The following is a 27,170-nucleotide window of genomic DNA, read 5'->3' as shown; positions in this document are numbered from 1 at the left end:
GTGTTGGGTGAATCCCAGCACAGGAATACCCAGCAGGCAGCTTTGTCCTCTCCCACAAGTCCTCTCTGGGCCAGAGTGTCCCCTGCAGCCACGCCAAGGGCAGGTTATGCCCTTTCCAGCTGCGAGGCTTGAGAACAGATGGTGTCTTGTTCCACTTTCACACCACCCCTGGCTTCCTTTCCCATTTTCCTGAGTCACCTTTTTCACAAAAGGGATTGAAAGGAAGAGACTGGCATGTCCATGGGGGCAGGTAGCTTTTTCCCTCCCGTGCTGCCTGGCACACTGCAGTTGGAGAGTGTCTGGTTGGTGTTTCTGCAGTGTCTCTCTGCTGTAATGTGTCTGTGCTTCTCCTCTCCGGGGTTTTCCATGCCGGTTATCTGTGCCAAGCAGGAGACAGGAGGTGAGCTGCTTTGCTGACTGTCTGGGAGGAAAACACTGCTGTGGCCTCGTTTTTTGTCAGATGGATTCAGGGGATTCTGGCAAAGTTCAGTGATGAATTCAAAGACCGCTTCCTTCCTTCTCTTCCTCTCCCTTCATCTTCCTCTCCTTCTCCTCGTCCTTCTCTGCTTCCTCTCTTTTGGTGCTTCCTTTCCTTCTCCTCCTCTTCTTTTTCTCCTTCTCATCTTCTGCCTTCTGCCTTCTCCACCCCTTCCTTCCCCTCCACCTTTTCCTTCTTTCCCCTCCTTTCTTCCCCTCTCCCCCTCCTTCCTCTCCTTCTCCTGCCTTTCTCTCATTCTTTTCTCTCCTTCCTTCTCTCATTCTTCCTACTCGACCTCTGTCACAACCACTGCCACATGCTGGTGCTGCTGCAGGATCCAGATGCTGCAGAAATCCAGAGCAACATTCCCAGCTCTGACTATCCACAACCCTTATCCCATGCCAGAGCTCTCTTCCCCTTGCACTGCAGTGGCAGCTTTTGCAGAAGGGAGACCCCAGAGCATCCCAGCAGAGGGCTGGTGCTGTGGGAGCCCCAGGAGCAATTTTGAAGGCTCCTCCCTTCAGGTCCCAGGGGTGTCTGTTGCCAGGATCAGTCCCACTGTCACCCTCCAGTTGCTGCTGGGGTGACAGGGCTTTGGTGGCCAAACAGGACAGCAGCTTTGTGTCTCCTGGTTTACACCTGTGGGTACCAGAAAGGTGTGAAGCCCCATGATTGTGAAGGTGCTTTCAGAGGGCTCCTTGCACAGGGACCCGTTTTCAAAAGTCTTCTGTGCACTGCAGGATGAGGGCAGGGCTGGCTGGGCTGCATCCTCAGATGTTCAGGAGCTGCTTTTGGTGGTGTTTCAGGTCATAAAACCCAAGTGCTGACCCTGGAAAGACAGACTGCTGTCACAGCATAAACGAATCTATAGAGCCCAGGGAGCCAACAAATTCACCATGTGCAGCGTGTTTCTCCACCCCTCTTGTGCTTTCCTGTCCAAACTGAGAATGGCTTGGGCATTGAGGGAAAGTCCTGTGGGGAGAGGCTGAAGGAGCTGGGGGGGCTCAGCCTGGAGAAAAGGAGGCTCAGGGGGGACCTTGTGGCTCTGCACAGCTCCTGACAGGAGGGGACAGCTGGGGCTCTGTTCCCAGGGAACAGGGACAGGAGGAGAGGACATAGACTGCCCCAGGGAATGTTCAGGTTGGACATGAGGAATTTTTTTCACACAAGAGGTGGTTAAAAAATTGGAAGAGGCTTCTCAGGGAGGTGTTGGAGTCCCCATCCCTGGAGGTGTCCAAGGAAGGCCTGGACAGGGCACTCTGTGCTCTGGGCTGGTGACAATGTGGGGGTCAGGCGCAGCTTGGACTCTATGATCTTGGAGCTCTTTTTCAGCCGAGATGATTCTGTGGTTCTCTGATTGCTGTCCTCTGGAGAGATTATGTGTACAGGTGGCAGGTGCCTGTTACTTACAATGAGCCCCACACGGAGCTGGGACTGGCATGAGGTGGCACTAGACCTTTGTCTGAGCCTTTGTCATTCCATCTGCACCAGACCCCTGGAGCAGGAGTGAATCTGCTGTCCTCCAGGTGGTTTTGGAGAAGCTGTGTAACAATTGCTGGAGTGTGGATGTGCAAATCCCTCCTTACAGGTCCCTGAACTTGTGGCAGTGGGTAGGAATTAAAGGCTGTTTTTGTTGAAGGATTGATGAGCTGTGGCTGATGCTGCTCTTTTGTACACCTTTTCCATACCCTGATGGGGAGGGTGCAGTGGCCACTGGCAAACTGAGCAAAAGCTCTGCAGAGTGCCTGAAAAGGGCTGTGTCTGTGTGTGTGTATGGGCTGCAGAGGGGCAATGCACACCCACTTGGGGGTTAGCAGTGCTTAGAAATGGAAGTTCTCCTTTGGAAGCCTGCTTGAGCACCATTTCCCAAGAGTTGCCTAATTTAAATCATCTTTGCTCTGTTTTGTCCTATCCATTATTTTCAGCTGTCAACATTAAGTGCCACAAAGACCCTGTAATAGGCTTCTTTCTGCTTCCCTCTAATAATCCCAGAAACAGTCACTGGGCCCTTTGTCTGGGGCTCTGTGATGGCTCTCAGTGTTCAATTTGCTGGAGAGGAACCACTTTGTGGAACAGTAGGACAATCAGTGAGGCAGTGGCTCAAGTGCTGCCATCCTCCCTTTGAAGAGGCAGGAGAGGAGCGAGATGGAATTGTGTTTTGCCAATCATGGTTAATGACTTCTTAGAAAAGCTTCAGTGGCAGCTCAACAAAAGTGATCCTGGCTTACAAAAATAGATGCATTTAATTTGCCCCAGAAGTTGTTGGGGTTTAGAGTGATCCTTGGAGCTGAATGAGAACAGTGAGATCTGGTCTTCAGGTCTAGGTTAGGACTCGGAGTCTGTGTCCAGCAGGAGGGTCCAAGCCTTGTATGTCATGGCCAGGATGAAATCCAGCAGAGGTAAGTGTTGCCAGATTTTCTAGGCTTTTTTAAGCATTGGCAGGATCCAGTGAAAGGTCTTTATACTGATACAAGGTCCACTAAAGAAGAGGTGAAAGGTGAAACTGCAGGGTCCTGTCAGTGCTGTGGATCCATCTTTGGCAGTCCTGAACTTTGGCAGTCCTACAATCTTACGTCTCTTCAGGGATGCCTGCTTGGGGCTGGGGGTGAACCAGGAGGCTTCTTGAGGGCTCTTTCAGTACTTGGATGCTGCAGACTTTATGATTTCCTTGGGGCAGTGTAAGGCATCCCATGCCTAACTCAGCATAGATTGAGGAATCTTTACCATGGTTTCTTACTCCTCGTCTTTTATTGAAGTGGAGAAACAGCAAGTGCCTCCATTGCATGAAATATCTCAAAACATCCAGCATTCCATGTGATTCCATACGGATTTTGTGCTAGGTTTTACTCATCTTACTTGTGCTGCTGCCCTCAGCCATGCTCATCATCAGGTCTTGCTCCATGTCTACCCTCCCAGTCTGAGGGACTCTGATTCAAAAATTTGTTTCCAAATTTCTGCTTCACAAATTCCCCTTGTCAAGGGATCAATTCAAGGCAGCTAAAAGTACTCTAACAGTGCTGCACTGGGTATTAGAAAGCTGTTTGTCTTCATTGGTCAAGAATGGCTCTGTGACAACCCTCTTCCAGAGATTTTAGGGGGAGTAAAGGTGTGAAGATGGAGCTTGGTGTGATTTTGAGGAGCTCCTCCATGCACTGCCTGTTATACCTTTCTTGCTCAGCCCTCTTGGTCCTGGATGTGAAAGGTACCAAGATGGAGGGAGTCAGGGATGGCTCAGAAAGCAGGTGAAGAAGACTAATAATTCAGCTTTTCTTCAAGTGCATAAATTAGCTATTATGGTGGGAACATAAATAATGAGAAGAAAAAGATGTTTCCAAGTAAGTGTTGCAAGGAGAAGTAACTTTGATTTTTAAATTTGAGCTGTGCATGCAGAAGCACAGGATGGTTTCTTCTGAGTCTATTTATCCTGAAACTTAATTCTTACAGGGACCATTGTCAGGGTTGGTGTTTTTTTTTTTGTTGTTTTTTTTTTTTTTTTTAATTTTTATTTTTATTTTTATTGGTTTTTTGTTGACTGGTGCTACACTTAATCTGCCTCCACTCTGCTCAGACCGTTTGCCTGCTGCTTGGCTTTCTTGAGTCCTGCTGGAGTGTCTGATGGGTTTTTGTGGCCTCGAAGCCTTATTCCACTCTGTGCTAAGACAGCAGCTTTAGGAATGAAAAACGAGTTCAAAAATGATATTAAAGAAAAGCTGGTGTAACATGATTTTTGCTCAGTCCCATATGGCTTGGGGGTCCTAGGTTCATTAAAAAAACCCACTTAAAGTGTGCTCTGCCTCACAAATGTCCCACAAATATCCCCTTGATGTTAGCATGGCCCACGGCTGCACCGTGGGTGCTTTCCACGAAGTCCCAAATCTGCAGTTGGGTGGAAAGCTAAAAATCTAAGGAAAACTGTCATGACAAAATCCAGGCTTGTTTTAGCCCATTTGGTTGTGGAAAGAGAAGTTGCAAACTGGACCTCTGAGCAATCCCAAAGGAAAAGAAAAACAATGTGTTTGAAGAAGGGAAAAAAACCAAAAAGAGCTGGAAGTGTTGAAGGCAGTCTCATGGGCTTGGGATGGTGTGAGCACTCAGCTCTGGCCAGGGCTGGCAGTAAAGCTGAAGCTGCGGTCGAGGAGAGAACTCACCCTTGGGCTCTTCCTTGGAGTCAGGGAAGGTGGATTGTTTTCCAGCGATGAAATTTCCTATTGAAAAATTGAATGTTTCCTTCTCTCCCTTGTGAATGGGACGCCCGGGAAGCAAAGCACACTGGTTCCAATTACCAGCACAGCCAGCCCAGGTGCTGCAGTCAGTCAGGAATTTATACCTTTTCATACATTCTAGAAAAGAGAAAAACTTTTTTTAATGATTATTATTTTTTTATTATTTTTTCTTTTTCAATGTATGTAATGAATTCAAAGTGGGAGCCCAGCCAGACTGCGTTTGATTTGTTCCCATATTAATGTTTTATGTCTGAATATGTGCCTGGTCACTCAAATTAGTCAAACTTGCTACTGCAGTTGAGCCCAAAAATATGGTCCCAATCAATTCAGGCTCATTGATAGGGCTGGTGCACCTCTCCTGTGCAGACAGTCTGGGAGAGCTGGGATTGTTCAGCCTGGAGAAGAGAAGGCTCTAAGGTCTCTTGAGTGACCTTATTGTGGCCTTTCAATACTTAAAGCAGGCATACAAGAAAAAAAAAAAAAAGAGTTTTTAGTAGATTGAACAAAGGGTGATGGTTTTAAACGGAAGAAGGGAATGACTAGAATGTAGGAATTCAGACTAGATGTAAGGAAGACATTTTTTACTGTGAGGATGGTGAGGCCCTGGCACAGGCTGCCCAGAGAAGTGGTGGGTGCCCCATCCCTGGAAGTGTCCAAGGTTAGGCTGGACAAGGCTTGGAGCAACCTGGGATAGTGCAAGGTGTCCAAAATCCCTTCTCCCAGGCCTTTCCCTGCCTGCATGGGCAGGGTGGATGGCCTGATTTACAGACAGTGCTGGCTGGTGTGAGCTGTGACTGCAGATGGGCCCGCAGGCTCCAGCTTTGCATGATGCCTTCTGCAGATACCTGGCAGAGCACAAAGACCTTGTTAAGGCAGCCAGTTTGACTGCATGTGCACACCCCTTCCAGGGCACAATTGGCTAAGTGGTGCTCCAGGACCAGGCTGCTGCACCCCCAGGTTCCAGTTGATATTTAAAAATAGAGCATACATCTCTGGCATTGTTTCCATCCAGGGTTGCCTACAGCTCTTCAGGCAGGATCCCTGCTTTCCTACAGGGTTACACAAAGCCTCAACAGAGGCAAAACTTGCCCTGCAGTGTGAGACAAGGGGCAGCAGGCAGATCATGGAATCACAGAATCCTTTAAAATGGGAAAAAGATCATTGAGTCCAACCATTCCCCCAGCTCTGCCAAGGCCACCACTAACCTGTGTCTCGAATATCCCCTCCAGGGATGGGGACTCCACCAGTGCCATGAGCAGCCTGTGTCAGGGCTGGGCAACACTTTTCACTAAGAAATTTTCCCCAGTATCCCATGTAAACCTGCCCTGGTGGAGTTGGAGGCTTTCCCTCTCATCCTGACCCTGGGAGCAGAGCCCAGTCCCGCCCTGGCTGCACCCTCCTGTCAGGGAGCTGTGGGGAGGGAGAAGGTCTGTCTCCTCTCAGACTTCTTTTCTCCAGGAGTAACTGGCTGGAGGAGAATGAAAGAAGACACAGCTTACAATGTATGGAAATGTTGCATATACATGTGTGTGATTGCAGGAGATTCCCGTTGTACGGTTGTGTTACTGGGAGTACACGGTCATTAGGAGTGAGCTGGAGTGGGAACACCTGCAGGGCCAGAGTTAAGGGTGATTATGCAGCCCAGCCCTGGCTTTTCTTCACTTTGGAGAGCTGCACGGCATAATTTCATCATGGATTTATATACAACTAATTGGCATATAGTTTGATATGCAAATAAAACCATATAAATATCAAGAGAAAGACTTAAAGCTGTGCTTTCCACTGTCATGCTACAATCCTTGCTTTTCTGGTCAGTCTAATCTACTCGATTGCTCCTTTCATCATCTTGTGTTTTGAAGGCATGATATCTCTTTCAAAGAACATCTGTCAGACGTATATTAATTAGTTAATTTTTCTGCATGGAATGTAAACACGAGGGTGGAGAACCCAAAGCCCTGAGGATCCAGTGAGGTGTGTGGCCAAGTAATTATTTTGGGGCAATGCAGAGATGTGGCCTGTGCTCAGTCTATAAAGGCTAGAAACAGGTTTCCTACCAGATATAGTCAGTTTATGCTAAAGAACTGAAGTGAAATTTTCTTGATGTGGGCACTAGAGCCTGTGTCATAGACACACCATAGAGATGGCATTTTCAAGCTGAGCTTTCTAAGCCAAAGATGCTACTGGCAGTGGTGCTGAATTATGTTTAAATTCAGTTTTTAATTAAGAATATTAAGTTTAAGTAGTTCAAGAATGGAAGAAAGCATGGAGAGAGACAATATTACGTTGAAGGAAAATTTAAGGTGTAAATTTGTTAGCTGGTAGCACCAAGTTTCACTCCTGAACTGGGACTGCCTGGCTGCTTCTCATGTGGTTCACACTGAGAGCCAGATTTACTGGGATTTTTGTGTTTTGATCTTGGGTGAATGTCTTTTGCTGCGAGTCTTCAGTCAGATCTATTTTGTGCAATAACACGAAATAGGTTTTTGTGTGAGGGGACTGTGGTGCAGTGTACAGGCACAGCAGTTGGGCTGGGGAAGAGCTTGGTGTGCAGTTCTGGGGCCAAATCCAGTGCTGGCAGTAGGGCAGAGGGGTGCATTGAAGCAGGGCCGTGCACAGGTAGGTACAGTACAGGAATTCCCAGAGGGTTTCCCAGTCTCAGAGCACATCACTGGCACTGGAGCATGTCTTGCCAATGGGGACATTCAGAAGTCCTGCTAAGGCAGGGTGGTCTCTGTCAAATCCCTCCTTGGCCCCTCTGGCTCTCTTGGGTGAAGTGTCCCCAGGCTCACTGGTGGTCACTGTGCTGGGTTCCCATTTCTGACCCTGTGTGGGACAGCTGCCCTTCTGTTCTTGACAACAAGGCTCTTCCCTTTGGCACGAAACAAACTGCAGTGTCCTTTCAGCAGGATGAATTTTGGATTTCTGCAGGTTGCACTGAAGCAGTGTTTAACTCCCATCATCTTTCTTTATCACTTCTGCCTTTCCTTATGTGTCTTTTTAATTTTTCTTCTTTTTTCATTTGCTTCCTTGCTTCCCATCCTCTTGCTAATGTGTTTGGTGTGGACTATTAATATATCCCAACAGGAGCAACCCTGTTTATGTTCTCCTTCTGGAGTAAGGATTAGGGAATACCCCTTAGCCCTTCTTTTTCTTCCCCCCACTTTTTTCTGTTTTTCCTTTTTTCAATCCTTCTCCTTCAGAGCTGAACTCCAGAGGAGGGCACGGAGATGCTGCCAGGGCTGGAGCCCCTCTGCTCTGGAGCCAGCCTGGCACAGCTGGGGCTGCTCAGAGCCTGCACAAGAGAGAGCTCCAGGGACACCTCAGAGCCCCTGCCAGGGCCTCCAGGGGCTCCAGGAGAGCTGCACAGGCACTGGGCACAAGGCATGGAGGGACAGCAGCCAGGAAATGGCTTCCCAGGGCCAGAGGGCAGGGACAGATGGGATATTGGGAATGAGGAATTGCTGGCTGGGAGGGTGGGCAGGCCCTGGCCCAGGGTGCCCAGAGCAGCTGTGGCTGTCCCTGGATCCCTGGCAGTGCCCAAGGCCAGGCTGGATGGGGCTTGGATCAGCCTGGGACAGTGGAAGGTGTCCCTGCCCATGGCCCTTCCAACCCACACCATTCTGTGAGCTGTGTAATTATGCAGTAGAGTGCAGGTTGGTACTAAGGGCATTTTATTTTAAATAAGCATTGTTTTGTCATACCTGTCCAGCCAGATAATTACAAAAATGCCTCAAGGAGAAAGAGAGATGGCGTTCACCATCAGCTGTAAAATGCCATGTATCACGAGATTGTCGTGAAGCCACGACACTGGCAAAGCTAGGCAGAGGATTTTTTGCTGGGTCTCGTGGTTTCCTTGCCTTGCTGGATAAAATAAAACCTGCCAAAGCAGCGGCAGTGAGCTCCCATCTATCTGTTCTCATACTCCCAGCCGCTTCTGCCTGAATTATTCATGCTCCGTAAGTGATCTGCAAACAGCTCCTGTGATCTCCCTGTGATCTGTGGGTATGCCAGACTCACCCCTGCTTAGGTTAGGGCATTTTCTTGTTTCCTTCCTTGAGGCAGGGAGTCTGTGGGAATCTCCAGATTCCTCACCGCCTCTTTCTCATTAATTCAGACGTGTATTTATTATTTACGTGGCAGGATTTGTTCAGCTGTCCCAGGCACACGGTATTATCAGTGGATAAGCAGGAAGACTCACTGCAAACATCTGTAGTTGTTGCTTGACAAATCCTGTTTGTATAAATAATATTAAGGAGCTGCAGAGGCTGTTGTGGAGTAAATACCCTCGTGACTGAAGGCAGCACTGCCAGCTTTTCACCTGCGTGTGCATCTCAATAGAGATTTACTCGGCTGTTTTACACACACATATATATACAGATAAAATACTTCAGTTTATTTTTTTTTTAGTTTAAAGGCCCCTTCCAACCCAAATTATTCTGCTATGCCTATATATGTATATATGTTTTATGGATTTGCCTTTTTTTCACAAGCTCTTTCCCTGTATTTACTTCAGCTTTCAGGTTTTTTCCTATTGATTTGGTCACGGAAATGGGTTGGCCAAGCCAGGGAGAAGGGCAGTTTACCTAATACCAATAGGCTGGTATTTCATGTGCTCTGCTATCCATATCATTAATGAAATGGGCTGTAGGCCCACCTCTTCCACCACACCCACCCCAGATGTACCCGTCCCAGGTACATCTTGGATCTGCCTCTCCAGGGTCATCTACTTCAAGCACTCTTTATTTCGGGATGAGGACTGGGATGCTTCAGGAACCCATTGCCAGTGGAGCTGCAGCTAATGCTCTGAGCAAGGCACGTGGGGCCCCTGGTCCCCTTCTCCAGTTGAGGGAGTAATTTGGGATGAAAAAAGCTCCATTTAGGCTACCTGCTTTTTTATGCTAACCCATAGGAGGGCCTGTGCCTCGTTCAGGATATCCCTCACCTATGACATAACCGAGATACAGTGAGTTTGTTAAAATGTCCTGTCTCTCTGCATTCTGGAAAGAGGATTTTCTATTAAACCTTAGGGAAATTACTGGCCTTGTTAACTAGTGTGGAAGTAATGAACCACAGCAGGGTGACTCGGGAGATTTGGGCCCTCGCTTCGTAAGACTGCATTGTTTCTTCAAATGAGAGAAATAATTTAAGCAAACAAATGAACAAAGAATTTCTGGAAATTAAAGTACGTTACAAATGGGATGATTTGCTCATCCTCTGTTTAATAGGAGCGGTGCAGTGAACAATTGTGTGGTCGACCTCAGAAATCTATCCATGGTAACTAGTCACAGGAGAGAAAAATAGACAGCCTGCCACCAACTTGGTATTAAAGTTCTATTTTCCCTTTTTTCCACGGTTGCGGGCCAGTCAGGGACTTTCCATGAGCAATCAGCACAGCAGAAATCCCCTTCTGCTCCCTAGCAGCCATCTCTGCTCAACAATCAAAGGTGCTTTTTCTACTGGTTTTGTCTTAAGTGGGGTTTGGTCCCAGTTTTCAGTGGGATCAGGCTGGGGCAGACCCTTCCTGTCAAATGCATCCTGCTGAAACAGGGCTGTCATAGAACCAGAGAATGGTTTGGGCTGAAAGGCTCCTCTCAACCATCCAATGCCACCTCCTGCCATGAGCAGGGGCACCTTCCACCTGACTGGGTTGTTCCAACCTGGTCTTGCCCCTTCTGCTGCATGGCTCAGGTGTGTTTGTTGTGAAGGAACCTTTGGTTTTGTCACCTCTACCAGGTGCTGGCTGTTAAATTCCTGATGGGATTTGAGGTCTGTGCAAGCCCTGCATGACCCCAGTGGCTTTGGGCAGGTCCTGCAAAGAGCCCGGAGGAAGGAGAGAAAGATGCTGCCAGGCTGGAGTTCAAAAACAAATACATCAGAAATACTGTGCCTTCAGGCTCGATGGTCTGTTCCTCAAAAGACAATTTTGGAAGGCATCTCTGTGCTTTTGTTCTTCCATTAGGCAGCTGAGGGGAGAGAGAGCATTGTTTTCCTCCCCTCATCCGTTCCCCTTGTAGGGGAAGAAGGAGGACTTGGCCACCCTGAGCCGAGCATCCCAGGGGAGCTCCCAAAACAAAGGGCTGCGTGGAGGAGGATTCCGTCATCCCGTCCCCGCCATCCCCTTCCCTCCCTTCACCCTGCCCTTGGCACGGCTGGGGAGCACGGGGAGGGGAATGTTCCTCGTCCTCCTCGCTGGAAACCCAGCTAACCTCTCTTACCTCCAGGTTTGCTGCTGCCTGTAGGCTTGGCGAGGCAGCCCCGGGGTTTGTCTCCTGCCAGGAAGGTGTGTGAGCCCTGGCATGGTGTGGCAAGGTGATGTGTCCAGGTGCGATGGCTTGGGTGACACAGCGCTCCTGAGGAATGTGGTGTGGGTATTCCTGGATGTGGGTTGAGGCTCTGTGGACACATCCTGGTGTAATTTCTCTCCTGTGTGCTGCAGACATCCATCCTGATCAGCAGAGAAGGCCTGTGGGTTGGACAGCATCTCTCTGACTCATGAGTTAATTTCCCCATGCAGGAAAATGTGCCTGGCTTGTGGAGCTGGATGATTTTGAGTTTTTTTTTTTAGGTTGTGCAGGTTTATTTACAAATAGCTGGACTAACACCAACCTATCTTGTTTTGCCCAGGCTCCAAGACTGACCCTGCTGAGAGCCCCTGAGATACTGAACTCTATGAGCGGAGACCACTTGACAGCACTCAGCACCTTTCAGGATCAGGCTCTAGGTAATTATTCTAACTCTTTGCCTGGATGATGGGGGAAATTTGCTGTTCTGGGCTATACAGACCATCTGAAATGACATTTCTAGTTGTTTGTCCCATGAACCTGTGGATTTTTTTTTCCTGCTGAAGTTTGTCACTCTAGATCAGTGGCTGGGCACTACAATAAAACCACTGATCCCTCAAATATGAAGGAAAATACCAGCCTTGCTTCCAGAGGGGCAATCATAGAATAGTTTGTGTTGCAGAAACACTAAAGACCATTACATCCAAGCCACTTGTAATGGGACATACTCAACTAGACCAGGTTCCTTAGAGTCCCATCCGTCTTAACTTGAATATTTCCAGGAGGGAGGCATCCTGGAATTGCTGGATCACCATTCTGGTAATGGTCACCAGCTGCGGTGCTTGGGAAGTTCTCCTGAAGTTAACTTGCAGAGAGCTGTAAAAACATGCAGTCAATATCAAAAAAAAAGGTGTTTGCTACCATCAAAAGCAGTCAAAGGCTTAAAATACCAATATTTGTTGGCAAGGATGCTTGTTCAGATCAGGCTTTTAAGAATTGCTCAAAACCTACAGCTGCAGGAGCCTTCTTTTTAAAATAAACTCAGCATCTTATTTGTCTGGGTTTACAGTAGCTTCATTCTCTCCTCCAGACCTGACCTCCCTGTTGTGCCTCTGAGGATCTTTAAATCCTTGCTCCAAGGTGGATAGATGGAAATGGAAGAGCCTGGGGCCTGGCATTGTCCTGCTCTGCATCTTCATGGAGATGAAGATGGTGCTTTGCCTGGGGGGTGTGGGCAGGATTAGACCCAAGATTTGTGCTTTTATCTCAGCAAGGCCAGCTCAACCACAGAGCACGAGCTGGAGAGGTGAGGTTCTCAGGGTTGGGTTTTAGGAGGAGTAAGAAGGAAGCAGGATGCTGTGGTTGTTACTCCAAAGCACTAAGGATGAAGGATTTCCTGTAGGACTGACTTCCTGAGTGACATGACATTCCATGCACAATTCTCCACGTTGATAGAAGTATCAGTCAATAAAGGGTTATAATTTTTAACCTGATTTTCAGAGTTTTTTGCCAAGTCAATAAAAACCAGCTCCACACTGATTTCAGCAGAGGCTCAAGCCCAGCTCTCAGATCAGAATGGCATGAGGGCAGAGGGTCTTGCTGCCTCCTCTCCCAGGGCATTCTCTGTCCATGCAGGACTAGAAGGCTTTTCTCCATCCCTGTGTGGTGACATTTTCAGGACTCAGGCAGGAGGACATTGACTGGGTTGTTTCCTGTTTTGACAGTCTCCATTTCAAATCCTCTGTAACACGGCTTTGTGCAGGGAATTAGAACACCACATCCCATGTCCTCCTCCCTTGAATATTGCATTGGGGAGCTAAGATCGTGTTTCCAGTGGGGATGGAGAATGCACAGGTCATGAAACAGGCTCAGAAAGTGAAAGAGAGGAAAATGAAGAATGAGAAAGAAGGAATACATTCAGCATCAGTGCTGCAGTGGGATGTTTTTCTTTTCTGTATCCACGCAGAATGTGTCATAATGGGGTTCTCCCTCAGTGCCAGAAGTCATATGCTTTGTGTTTAAACTGCTGCTGTCAAAGCTTGGAGAATAACTAAAACAGAAAGGGCGCAGGTCAAGTGGATGTTTTCCAATGAACTGTAGCTCCATATAAATCCTGGGGCAGGAAATAACCCAACAAACATCCACCAGCCCTGTGCCTGTGTCCCCTGCTCAGGTGCTGGCTGCTGGTGGCAGGTCCTACTGGGACATACCACAGGCAGGCAGCTGCCTCAGCATCCTGAAACAGCCCTCAGGCAGTATCCCCTGCCCAGTAAATTTTTGTGTAAGAGCTGGTTTCAGATTTGATCTAGGTCAGCAATCAGGAGGGTCAAGAGGTTGCTTCAGGTGAGCATGGAAGGTGAGAGAACACCAGCCTGTGGGCTGGAGGCTCATCCTAAACCCCTGCAACAGTCTTTGGCTGAGGGCTGGTGTTTGCTGCTCTCAATTCAGCAGTTTTGGGTAGGAAATGCTCCAGGGGAGCATGAAGGCAAATGTGTCTCTGCCACCACTGCACATTGCCCCTCTCAAAGTCCCCCCCAAGGTTTTGGTGTGGCCAATTGCTCTTCCCTGAGCTGTAGCCTGAAAATAGGGATAGATAAAGGCAAAGTGTTCTGGGAGCCATGCCAAGCCAAGGCACCAAGTTCTTAAGAGATCTGTATCTCAATAACAGATTTTTTTGGTCTTTATCAGCTTTTAAGAGAAAATAGGTGTTTGCAGGAGCACATTGAGATCATCCTAAGGAATGGAGTTCTCCTTTTCAAATTGTATTGCTTTAATAATAATAATAATAATGATAATGATGATGATAATAATAATAATAATAATAATAATAATAATAATAATAATAATATTTCTGCAGTGAAGCCATATATGAGGATGTTATTTGTGTAGGAACTGGAAATGAACCTGAAATGATCAGCGTATTTTTTAAAGGCACTTTACAAGTCATTTGGCATTGGAAAATGTACAACTATCCATCAAAGCAGGGCTTGGGGATAAAATAATTAGAAATCACACAACCATAGCAAAGGAAGATTAGTGCTAAAATTAGAAGCCATAAAGTTGTTTTTAGATTAGGCTGGAATCTGGGCAGGCTGCTTTATTGTAGCCTGTTACTTTAAAAAAATGTAAGGTGAGAGGTGTGAATTGTCTGCATTTGGTTGTGTCCCAGTGGAAATGCTGTTGGAATGTTGGGTGGGATGATCTATGAGGTGAATTTCAGGGAAATCCTTAGGGGATGGAAGTACAGTCCCATGTGGAAGGTGATCAGCTGCTAAAGGAGCTGGGTTCAGTGCTGAGCTCTTCTCCACAATGGTGTCCCCATAATTTTGGTTTGCTCCTAGTCCTGTTTCAGGGTTGTAGTGGCCAAACACCCACACGGCATCCAGAAAAGGTGGTGGGATGACTGGAACTGGGAATTTAGGTTGGAATTTCCACCCACAGGTGGGTGTGAGTTGGAGCTGCTGTGATCCCCAGACCTGAGCTGTGCCCTTGGGTCCAGACAGTGACATCAGGTGGGCACAGCCCATGGAGCTTCATTGCTTCATCACTTTGTTTTTCTGCTGGACCTCCTCAGGCATGAACAGGAACGAATCCTCTATCAGAGACAAACGCAAAAGTGATCAGAGGACAGAGCAGGAGAGGTTGGGCTGTTCATCCTGCACAAGAGGAGGCTCCAGGGACACCTCAGTGCCCCTGCCAGGGCCTCAAGGGGCTCCAGGAGAGCTGCACAGGCACTGGGCACAAGGCATGGAGGGACTGGACAAAAGGGAATAGTTTTACAGCAGAAGGAGAGATCCAGACTAGATAGAGGGAAGACATTTTTTGTGATAAAGGGGGTGAGGTCTGGGCACAGTTTGCCCTGAGAAGCAGCTGCTCCATATATAAATCCCTTCAGGAAAAAGGGTCTTGGTACTAAAGCCCTTCTGGTATAGCTGGAAGGGTGTGACATGAGCAAGCGAGTGGAGGGCAAGGTCAGGCACATACAGGTGTTTTCACAGAGGAAGATGTCTCTACCTCAAGTAGAGATTCCTTCACCCAGAGAAACATGACTTCTTCAGGGCTGATGCCTTTAGATTTGAAGCGGGGGATTTCTGGGATAGAAACCTGAACTTTGTGGGATGTGCTGCCTAAATATGGACACAATTAGGTGTAACTCTTCCTCTGGTCCCAGCAGAGGTACCAAATGAAAAGGTCTCAGGTTCCCTGCTGGCTGGGAAGCACCAGCCCTGTTGTGACCACCCACAGCATCTTTCCTGCACGTGCATTTCCCGGTGCCTGCAGGGGAAAAGTGGAGTTGAGCACTACCTGCTCCCCCCAGCACGCTCCCTGCTGTGCCTCCAGCTCAGTGAAAGCAGGACAACTCCTCATCGACTCTTTGTAGCCCGAGAACAGAGCCTTGGAAAAGTCCAGCAGCGGGAACTTTACTAATTCCAGCTAATGACTCCGAAATACTGACTGAGGGGAACAATTGCGCATCATCAAAAGTCGCAGACAAAAGAAATGCAGTGCATTGTAATAGCAAACGAAGCTGAATCTGATCTGATGGAGCACCTTTCATATTCCAAGCGTTTCTAAGCCCTTGGCAGAGTAATGAGCTGCATGCTGACAGCAGGGCCACTGGGCTGGGCTTTATGTGGCCAACAATAGCCAGAACAGCTGTTGGCAGAGGACTGCTCGTGGTGGGAGAGGGGATGGATGGTGGCTGGCATGTTGGGGCTGTCCTCTGCTTTCCTGGTTTTTTTAAGTGCTGTTGGACCTCTGGATGGCATTTGGATGGGTGCTGGGGGTGACCAGGCAAGATATGTTGGTCTTTCTTAAAGGGGACTTAGAAGAAAGATGTAGACAGAGTTTTTAGTAGGGCCTGTAGTGAGACTACAAGGGTTGATGGTTTTAAATTAAAAGCAGGGAGATTCAGACTTGGTATGATGAAGAAAGTGTTTATGATGAGGGTGGTCAGGCCCTGGCACAGGGTGCCCAGAGCAGCTGTGGCTATCCCTGGATCCCTGGAAGTGTCCAAAGCCAGGCTGGATGGGGCTTGGAGCAACCTGGGATAGTGGAAGGTCTCCCTGGCTCTGGAAAGGCATTAGAAGTGGATATTAAGGCCCCCTCAATGCAAACCATTTCAGGATTCTTATTTAAGAGGGGTGGAGAAACACGTTCTGACACACATGAGGATCCCTTGGTGCAGCTGAGAATAGCCCTCGGCCTCCCAGGTCACTGTCTGGCCCTCTAATCTTGTGGTCCTCATGACACAAGATGAAGGCCCACGTACAACTTCAGCTCTTTAATTTTAGCTAAGCCAGAATAGCATTGGTGCAGCTGTGGGAACAGATATCTTAGTCCTCAAACTATTCCTGTGGCAGGGAAGTTTCTTGCCAGTTGCGAGGAAAGGAAAAGGTTAATTGCATTTTTTTTTTTTCCTTTTTTCTTTCCTTTTTTTTCCAAAGAGGAAATAAATGTACCTACCCCACCCTAAGGGGACAGCACAAATCTGTCAGCCCTTGTTGGGTGGGGGCAGGCAGCTGGGCTGTGTTAAGGAAGTCACCCTGGGGAGGGAAGGGGTTTGTGGCATGGGTGGGGGGCCTTGGCTGCCTGCCCCGAGCTTCAGGCAGAGAGGGGCTGTGGTTCTGGGCTGCATTAGACAAGGCTCTAATGCTGTCTGCAGAGCCCTAGAATTGCAGAATGGTTTGTGTTGAAGGGCCCTCAAAGCCCTCAAGCTCCTCCTCACCCCTGCCATGGGCAGGGACACCTTCCACCATCCCCGGCTGCTCCAAGCCCCATCCAGCCTGGCCTTGGGCACTGCCAGGGATCCAGGGACAGCCACAGCTGCTCTGGGCACCCTGGGCCAGGGCCTGCCCACCCTCCCAGCCAGCAATTCCTCATTCCCAATAGCCCATCTGTGCCTGCCCTCTGGCCCTGGGAAGCCATTCCCTGGCTGCTGTCCCTCCATGCCTTGTGCCCAGTGCCTGTGCAGCTCTCCTGGAGCCCCTGGAGGCCCTGGCACCTTGAGGTGTCCCTGGAGCCAAGGGATTTCTAACAAGTTAATCTCACCCAGGGTTGCAATAGAAGATCTGTACATAAGCCTGGTTTGGAGTTAGGAAATATGCTGAGGGGGGAAGGAGATCTCAGACCTTGTCCTGTGTGACCCAGGTCCTTCACTAACTCCTTCCTTCAGCTCTCTGTTAGCCAAGACCACCAGATTCCAGCAGCTTCATGGCTTTCCTGGAGGAGCACGTGGGTTGGTGTTGGGATTGCTGCATCACCCCCATCCCAGCAGTCAAGGGAGGGTGGGAAGCTAAGCTGATTTGGAAGCCTGGATCCTCCTCACTCCATCTGTGTTTCTGTGCACTCCAACTGGGTCGGGCTGATGCCATGGCAAGACTTCCTCTTGCAGACAGCAGTCTTGCAGGCTGTCATCCTGCAGCAGGGGCTTGATGGTGTGCAGATGGATTTGCTTTCCTGTTTCCCTTCCTGTTAGCCCCGTGCTGAGGCTGGCCAGCCCTGCTTCCCAAGCAGGAATATCTCAAGAGGCCAGCTCACCGTCTCCATCATGACCCAGCCTCGTGTAGGTGTTCTGTTTCCACTTCTGAATCAATGCCCAAAGGAATATATAAGGAACCAACATTTTAAGTTTCTCTGGGAGCTGATTGCAATAAAAAAATACACAGAGCCTATCCAAATCTTTCTTTTTGTGGTTTTATGTCAGCAGGGCTGGTGTGAGCAACCTGTGCTCGTCATGTTCTGAGCACAGTAGGAGGCAAATCAGCTCTGGGGGCTCAGGGGAGACTGTGCTCAGAGAAGGAGAAGGGGAAGATGGAGTTGATGTTGGTCCTGGTGGTGTGTTTGAGGTGGATTTACATCCTTACACTTTGCCCGAGGGATGCTTTGCCCATGGTTCTCATTTCAGCTGAATGTTGTGGTAAGGACAGGAGGGCAGATGTTAGGAAGGGGTGTTGGATTTATAATTCCAAGCTGTCACTGTTTGGTCCAGGAGAGCATCAGTGGAGCCTGGGTGCTGTTTGCCAGAGGAGGAGTGGATCTGCTGAGCCTGTGCCTCCCTGTGGGGCTGTGGGACAATGCTGTGCCCAAAGCTGAGCCACAGCCCTGGGGCAGAGGGGGCTCTCACTGCCCCCTCTGGCACAGCTCCAGGGCAAGGGGCTCATCTGGATTCTGCCAAATAGATTTTCTTTGCCTCCTGTCTGGGATTCACCATGTGTCTGAGCTTTTAATATCACTTCATTCTCCCTCCCTACATCCCGTGCCCCTGTCCCAGATGTATTTGTTTAAGTGGCTTTAATTAACTTACATTTTCCTGTGTGTGACAGCTCCTTGAGGCTTTGGTAGCTGTTTTCTGTCCTTCCACAGTTGTCACTGACATGAAGCACTTTCTCTGCAGACCAGCTTTCAAGCCTACCGTGTTCTTCCCTTTCTCTGCGGAATTATTTTAACATACTGAAGGGAATTGTTTCTATGTGAGCATAGTTGCACACTCTCAATTGATTATTAGGTGTGATTTTCCTGATCCCTGCTGGTATCTACGAGGATTTTGAGCCAGGAAGCCAGAGTGGCGTAGGATGATGGCTCAGGTCAGACAGATTTATCTTCACCAGTGACAAGACTGATAACTCTGGAGTGGCATGGCTACAGGTGTTATCATTTGGATGTCTCCTCAAGAGTGAAGGTTAATGTCTTGCCACTACTGATCCATCACAGTGTTATCTGCAGGATTTACAGGTCTTCTTGTGCCTTTCCAGCAGCAGCAGGTCCAGTTTCCTGGAGCTCTGAGCTGTGTACCTGCTCCCTGCTTGCAGCAGCCATAGGGATCATGTTGGCAAGCCCTTGCTCTCATGGATTTGTCTGGAATCAAATTCAGGGAAAATTCCTGCTTGTCACTGCACAGTTTTATGTTTCCCCAGTGGGATGGACTGGGGCAAGCCCAGGAGTTCTGTGCTCTGCCAAGGGAAGGCATGACAGGATGGGTTGGGTTGGAAGGAACCTCAGAGCCGATCTCTTCCATTCCCTGCCATGGCAGGGACACCTTCCACTATCCCAGGTCACTCAAAGGCATCAGGGAGGTGAAGGCAAGACAAGCCTTGATCCTGCCATCCTGAGGATCACCCAAGAAATCTGACCAGGAAGATGGAAAAGGGCAAGGAGGAACTCAGATCTGAAGTAAAATCTTCTGGGGAAAAGAAAAAAAAAGGAAAGAGCCATAAATCTGGCAAATTAAAATGAAAAGGCAGCTAACATGAGTGACAATTGTACAGCATCAGATAACGCTGCATCCTGAATTCCAGTGGGATAGGAAATATGAAGCAAAAATCACTCAGGTGCTTCTAGATAGCGATAAGGAAAGCAATTCCCATTTACCGGCAGAAATAAAATAAGAGGTCGTGATAAACCCTCCATGACTAGACTGGATTAGGGCTCTGGCTGTGAAAATTCATTACAGGCATGCAAAAGAATGTGTATCGTGCCAGCTAAACTGACTACAAACACCATTTATTTGGAGAAGAGACGATTCAGTCAGAATAAATAGATTTCTTTCAAAGGGAAGGGAGGGTGATCTGACACAAATCTATATTCCTGCCTTGTCATTTATTATGCAAATAAGTCTCACACCTCTCTAAGACATGAGGGATGAGTTTATGTTGGAGTTTTATGTTGGAAGAATAATCTTAAACTGCTCCAAGGATTCCAGGCCCAGGCTGGGGTTCTTGCACACTGTGGCAGGAGATGCTAATTTCAGGAGGGGTTGTGATGGCAATGAGGGTCATGCAGCTTGGTCAGATGTTTTTTCAGATTTCCCATAAACAAACCCATCCCTTCACATTTTCTTTTTTACTGTTTGTGGTGTTTTGCTTAGGACTTTTTTATATTTTATTTTATTTTATTTTATTTTATTTTATTTTATTTTATTTTATTTTATTTTATTTTATTTTATTTTATTTTATTTTATTTTATTTTATTTTATTTTATTTTATTTTATTTTATTTTATTTTTGCTTTCTTCTGTTGTATTCTGTTCTATTCTAGAGTCATAGAATCACAGAATGGTTTGGGATGGGAGAGACCTTAAAGATCTCCTAATTCCACCCCCCTGCCATAGGCGGGACACTTTCTACTATGCCAGGTTGCTCCAAACCCCACCCAGCCTGGCCTTGAACACTTCCAGGGATCCAGGGGCAGTCACAGGTTATGTGGGAAATACCGTTTCTTGTATTTTCTAATATTTTATTTTACTTTATTTGCCCATTCTCTGTAGGAATGACTATATATGGGGCTCATGTGCAGATGGGGGCCTCTGGTATGTTATCTATCCTTGTCTTCAATTCTCTTTTTTTTGGCATCAGCACCCATTAAAGCTGCATCACTCTGCTGGGCTCAGTGGAGCAGGGCACGTTTGAGGTTCAGACTCTGAGGTGGTTGTAGGTGGCAGCAGAAGCACTTAGCCTGATGTGCAGGGACCAAAACGTGACCTAACACCTCCTGTTCTAGCAATTACATCTCTCGGGATGCTAATTTTAGAAAGAGAATTGAGCTGGCAGGGGACACAAACAGTGGATGAAACCCTGATATTCTGTTTGGCGGAGAGAGGGCCGAGCCAGTGTTAAAAGAACAAAAAACAACAACAACAAAAATGAAACAGAAAAGTGTCTCTAGAAGTTTTTTTTTTTTTTTTCCTGACAAGGACGTTGTAATTTTTGTATATGTGTTTTGGAAAAACTCCTAATGAATTGTGTGGTCTTGAATTATATATGTGTGAACAAAGCTCCAGGGGGGGAATCCTGACTCATGAATCCACCAAGCTCTGAGATGGACTCTGAGTGTGACTCAGGACATGTGGGTCTTCTCTCTCATGCAGCATGGAAGTCAGGGGGATGCTAGGGGAGTAGAGGATCCAGGTGAGACACTGTGCAGTTGTAGGACACCCAGAGAACCTGGTTGTAGCAAACACACATTCGAAGGACTTCCCTAAATGCTTGATCCCAGATCCTTCTCCATCACTGCCAGTCAAGGTATTTGCATGGATTTCTGTTTCTGGTGATCTTGGGAGAAGATGGCTTATGATGGGAGTAAAGGGACAGGGGACAGGTCTTTGGATGAGCAGGAAGGACTGAGCACCCAACTTCTCTGCAGCCAGGGAGGAGGACAGTGCACCACCTTGGAGTCTTACTGCTCCAGGGGGATTTTACACTTGTGTTGTGCCCTCAACATTTCTCTGCTGCTGGGCTGGCCGGGCTCTTGCAGCGCTCTGGAGAGATTCTGCTAATGGGATCTGACCTGATGGCTTTGCATGTTTTAAGTAAATTAAACACAGCTGCTAGGAAAATCCAGTAACCTTAACAGCACCACGGCTCCGTTGTCTGCATTGTAATTACAGCGGCAACCACTGGGAAGTTCTACTTTCTGGTTTATTTTAAAATAACTTCTGAGCCACCCTTTGATCAACTACTTCATCCCCAAGTCCTCCTGTCCTCTCCCAAGGTTTAACCCTTGCTGTATCTTTTAGCATCTGTCTGATCACACTTTCAGTCAGTCACAAAGGCAAGCAGCTGATTGCAAAAATTACTTTTCCCCCCAAATATATAATGTAATTTTTGAGCTGAGGGAGAATTTTAAGCCAGAGTTTATAGGGTACATGCAGACTGCAGACACTGAGCAGAGTTTTATGGCTCCTGGGGAAGGGCAACCTGAAATATGCATCTTTTTCTTATGCTTCAGCCAAAATCCTTTGTGCCCTGCAGAGAAATGGGTTTTCTGTCCCAGTGACAACAGCAAAAAGATTTATGTAGGAAGCAAAATTAGGAGCCTAATTAGTGTTTCCCTTGTCAACCCCTGAGTGCAACCCATGCTGCAAAAGCAAGTGGTCATCTCATGGCACGGGCATAGCTGTGTGCTCCTTCCCTGCATTAAAAACTCACACCATCTTCTCTGTAGGAGCTGGGTGGGCTTACATTTCTGAAGGACATCCAGGATTAGGGAAATGGCTCAGGGTATTCCATCAGAGCCTGCAAAAGGGCATGAAACAGCTATGTTTTAAGCTTGTCCCAGTGCAAGGAGGCTGCTCAGCATCGTGGGGTGCTGGTGGCACCTCGATGGCAGCGTGTTCAGGGCACCACAGCTGCTGCACCTGAGGTCATGTTGTACTTGATTATATAATCATAGTTTGGTTTAGGTTGGAAGGGACCTTTAAAGGCCATCTCATTCCACCCCTGCCATGGGCAGGGACACCTTCCACTATCTAAGGTTGCTCCAAGCCCTGTCCAGCCTGGCCTTGGACACTTCCAGGGATCCAGGGACATCCACAGCTGCTCTGGACACCCTGTGCCATGGCCTCAGCACCTTCATCATAAATCGTGGTTATGGCTACCCTTCATCCTGCGGGACATGGGACGAGCTGTCTCACAGAAATCTGAGGGTATGTTTTCCATCTTGTTTACCAACCTGATTCCTTCTCTTTGCATCCAGGCTACCCAGGACAGGCAGATCCCAGCTGTGGTGCCCTGCTCTGCTCTCCCATCTGCTGTCAGCAGCACGTGGATGTGTGTCTGCCTTGGAGAGCAAAGCGGGTGCCTGTGCATGTGATTTGGGTGAAAACACTGGCTGAGTGTGATTGAGGTTGTAAAGTTTATGAGATTCTGCATTTTATGGTAAATTTTAAATTGACACTGCAATCAGGAGCATTAGGGTCTGTAAAGGAAAGTCGGTGTGATGTGTTGCAGAGCACAAGGTGGTAATTTCCTCTCTTATATTGATCCTATCAACAGCGAAGAATGAAGCAGCTGCTTCTTGGAGGATTGGTTTTTTAATGCATTCATTTTATGCAATTTGTAGAGTATTATTTATTGTGTGGGGGATTTCCCCCCCTATGCTGCCTTTCCCTCTCCCCCCATTTCTAGGAGGGTGCAGCGCTGTCTTACCTACACTTCTCACCTGTGGGTTTCAAAAGCCCTTTCCAGGCACAGCTGATGCTGTTGTTTCCATTTTCACACAGGAAGTGGAAAACTGAGCATTGGAGATTGGAAGGGATGTCAGCCCAAAGATGCAGCCAGGTCACTCCTTCTGAGCACGATCCACACACTCAGTTCTTTCCGAGCTGGGAGGGATGATCTGTCTCAGGGCGGGTTTTCTTTTGCTGGAAGAAACAGTCCCTGGCAATAAAAAAAAAAAACCAAAAAACAGCAGTAATCATCCCAAACACTGTCCTAGGCAATGAAATCTCTATTTGTGCCAGGGCATGGTAGAAATGCCTTTTCAGAGTATGTTTTCCATGTGGGATTTTCTGCAGGGGTGTGGGTGACTTGGCTCCTGTGATTCTAGAGGGCATCTCCAGGGCACTGCCCTGTTTGAGTCAACAAAGGCTTTCAGTGGAGCTCAGGAAGAGTTTGAGGAAGTCAAAGACTCTTTAGAGCATATGAAGGGAATGGACAGAGGCCTTTGGGAGGAATTTGGGGGTCATTTGGGTATGAAAGATGTGAGATGAGCTCTTCCCCAGGCTTAGACCCATTACTGATGAATCACAGCAAAGGGGTTTTTTTAATGATGTTTGGTTTTCAGATATGCCAAGAAGGTTTAAAAAAAACTGATTGCAAAAGTCATGGGCATTTTAAAGTAACACTTGATGGGGAATTCTTGAAGATGCTGTAATACAGCCTACTGTAGAAGCATCTGCTTCCCAGATTAACAGAGGGTTTGCAAACAGCACTTGGGAAGCACCCTACAAGATTATTTCAAAACTGCAGAACAGATTTGGTGAATGATTTATGTCACGGATTTGCATATCAGTTGCTCTTTCTCCTTTCTTTGTCAAATTTACTTGTTTCAGTCCTATTATGAACAAGCACTGGAACCATCCTGGAAGTGTGGATGTGCCAGGGTTGTGCTGCTGATTGCAGCAGGGGCCTGAGGGTGCAGAGCTGCAGGGCATCACCATCCCATGCAAATGGGTTTTATTTAGGAGCTGTTGAGACTTAGACCAGGAGCTGGAGGTAGGCTGTAGTGGCAGATAAAAATACTAACTTGGTGCTCAATCTCCTTTTAGGGTCAGTGGATGTTTGGCCAGTGGAGTCTGGAGGGTGTTTCACACCCCAAGAGAGATACTGAAGTTTGGGTAACTGAATGTCTCACCAGACACCCAGAGTGGGGCCAACTGCATCCCCGTGGGCTGCAGTAAGAGCTGGGGCAGCCACCCCACGTGTAGCCACAATTCAGCTGCTGGCCATAGTGTCTATTTTTGCCCTAGGACACATTGCTTAGTCTCCATCTGTCAGTCAAGAGGGATGCAAGTCCAGGGTTTTACCCAAAAAAGGCAGGCATGGGTCTGGGACAGCTTAGGGAGTCCAGTGTAGCAATGAGAACCTGCATTAAGGCAACTAAAGCCAGGATCTGTGTGGGCACCCCCCTGAGATGCCTTAGTTGGAGCTGAGCCCTACCTGGTGTGCCAGGGAGTGGTGTGGGTTTATCAGGCTGTCCCTGGGAGTCACCTCCAGGCCTGGACACTGGGGAGGGCATGCCCATGGTCTGTGCTGGCTGTCAGTCCAGGGCAATCCTGTGCTTCAGGCGACCTAAATTCCAGCTGCTGGCTGGTCAGGGCTAGAGCATGGATGGCAGCCTTGGAAATACGTCTGTCCTCAACAGAACTAGCCTTGAGTGCTAGTTCTGTTGAGGACAGGGCTGTTCCCTGGAGAAACCTCTGGTGTCCTCAGCATGGACATGGAGCTGTTGGAATGTCCAGAGATGCTACCAGGGCTGGAGCCCCTCTGCTCTGGAGCCAGCCTGGCACAGCTAGGGCTGTTCACCTGCACAAGAGAAGGCTCCAGGGACACCTCAGAACCCCTGCCAGGGCCTAAAGAAGGCTTAGAAGAAAGATGGAGACAAACTTAACAGGGTGTGTTACAATAGGACAAGGGCTGATGGTTTTAAACTGAAGGGGAATCAATTTAGGTCAGCTATCAGGAAGAAGTTTTTTACAGTGAGTGTGGTAAAACACTGGCACAGGCTGCCCAGAGAAACTGTGGGTGCCCCAGTCCTGGAAACATTCAAGGTCAGGCTGGACAGAGTTCTGAACCACCTGCCCTAGCTGAAGATGTCCCTGCTCATGGCAGGGGGGTTGAACCAGATGTCCTGTGAAGGTCCCTTCCAACCCAAACTCCCCTGTGATTCTGTGATAAGGTTGTTTCTTCACGTGGGCTTGACCTCAGGGGCAGGACAAGCATTCCACATCACCAGTTTATTTGGGAATCATCTCTCCCAGCCCAGCAGCTCAGCCCAGCCAGGTGATTGGGAGGTCAGTGTGCTGAAGAGGGGCAGAAGCTCCACTGCTGGTGACACGTGGTGAGAGAAGCAGCCCCACGAGTGAGCTGATGTGGCACGTCAGTGATGTATTCAGGGAGGGTAATTAGAAATCTGAATGTCATCTGCAGGAGGGCGTGTTCGAGTCATTCTGCAAACCACCCCAAGAAGCTAAAAGGGACCTTGTGGCTGAAGGGGAAGCCACAGGCAAGCCTGGCTGATTTGTAGCCTCTCATTGCACGTGTGTTTTGGGAATGGGAGAATGAAGCCTGGGCTGCCCTCAGCAATGCCCATCCTATTTTGGAAACTGCTACAAGAGCATCAGGGCATCTTCTGGTTGAGAGGGTGGATCATGAGCATGTTTATTCACAGCCACTCTTCTTGGAGGGTTGATGAAACTGTGATTCAGGTGCAGCCTTTTCTTAGCCCAGGAACTCCCATTTATTGTCCCATGAGAATTCTTCTGTGCCTCAAAGAGCGGTTTGAATTGTTTTCAGTGGAATCATAGAATCACAGAATCATTTAGGTTGGAAAAGTCCTCCAAGACTGTTGAGTCCAGCCATACCCCCAGCTCTGCCAAGGCCACCACTAACCCCTGTCCCCAGGTGCCACGTGCACATGGGTTTTAAATCCCTCCAGGGATGAGGACTCCACCACTGTCCTGCGCAGCTGTGCCATGGCTGGACAGCCCATTCTTTGAAGGAATCTCTCCTCATATCCCATCTCAACCTGCCCTGGCTCACCTTGAGGCCATTCCCTCTTGTCTTGTTGCTTGTGAGAAGACACCAACCCCACCTGCCCACAACAGGGTGTGGCATTGCAAGCTGAGCTCCCCTTGCTCTGGGGAGCAGCTGCAGTGAAGGACCTGTGGGGAGAAGAAGGCTTTAGGCAGAAGTTAGATCTGAAACCCTTCACTTCCCAAGGGAAACGTGGTGCCAGCCCCTGCCGTGGTGCCAGAGGAGGTTGTGTGTCGATCCAAGCAGAGCTCATGAGCTCTACCACAAAGGCAGGATCCATTGCAGGGTTTTTGCAGCCTCCCCTGTGAATTTTGCCCTAAATGAAGGTGATGGTGCTGGCCCAGTGTGGGTATGTTGACAGAGCCTGCATTAAGCTCTTTGCCCGTTGTTGATCACTTTTGGCTCTTGAATGGCAAACGAGCCATTGGTCCAGGACAGTGGTGGCTCCTTGTGAGTAAATGAACTGAACAGAGCCCTGGCTAAGGAAGGAGATCCTGCTGGAGGGTCACAGCAGCTGGATGCTCTTGAGAGCACATGGACTGACTGGCTGCAGGGAAGTTCTCGGGGCTGATTGTGGCCCTGGGGCTGGTCTGCAGCCACTCCATGCTGCACCAATCACATGTGCTCCATGAATGTCCTCAGACTGCCTAAGTGTCCTCAGGCCAGAGGTTGTAGGCACGTGAGGAGAAGAGTTAGGGGCCATCACAAAGGTTACACTTCATGGTTTTGCTCTGTTCCTTGAGTTTATGTGCAGAGAGTAACTTACCAGTGTCATAGATTGGGTAGGGTGATCAGAGCCTGTTGGTTTCTCCATCCTGACATCCAGGTGTCAGCCTGGCTTGGAAAATGTTGTTGACACTTCCCCATGAAAAGAATGAGAGTCTCATAAAGGCTGAATCAAAATTGTTGGCTCTTTCTAAAAGCTGGGAGAGGAATCCCATTTGCTTCCTTGTGTCATGAGTAATGGGAGATAGTGCTGGTGGACCCTGCACTAGTTAACCCATTCAGGGGCTACCTGGAGAGAAAAAAGAGATGCTTGGGTGATTGATTCAGTCAGGAACCTCTTGGGGAACTGGGGAAGAGAAGGCAGTGTCCCCACCTCCAGCTGCCCCACGATAACAAGTGTCTCCCTGCCCAGTGGAGAGGCTGCACACAAT

The 27,170-nt window shown here is 48.3% G+C and overlaps 1 protein-coding gene across 7 annotated transcripts in view; it reads left to right on the top strand.

Annotated features, from left to right (window-relative positions):
• The window catches only part of ZBTB7C (zinc finger and BTB domain containing 7C), a 154,785-nt gene that overhangs the window by 48,453 nt on the left and 79,162 nt on the right, over positions 1-27,170 (top strand). For 6 of the 7 annotated variants that reach the window (XM_059873607.1, XM_059873604.1, XM_059873608.1 and 3 more), the window contains one exon: positions 11,326-11,422. In XM_059873607.1, coding sequence (XP_059729590.1) covers positions 11,371-11,422 — 52 coding nt within the window. In that variant the 5' untranslated portion in view covers positions 11,326-11,370. Of the gene's footprint in view, positions 1-11,325; positions 11,423-27,170 lie in introns of those variants that run through there. The other variant, XM_059873610.1, reaches the window with a different exon arrangement.

Source organism: Haemorhous mexicanus, chromosome Z (assembly GCF_027477595.1).
Source record: "Haemorhous mexicanus isolate bHaeMex1 chromosome Z, bHaeMex1.pri, whole genome shotgun sequence".
Classification (NCBI taxonomy): domain Eukaryota; kingdom Metazoa; phylum Chordata; class Aves; order Passeriformes; family Fringillidae; genus Haemorhous; species Haemorhous mexicanus.
This window is presented reverse-complemented; position numbering and strand designations above follow the sequence as displayed.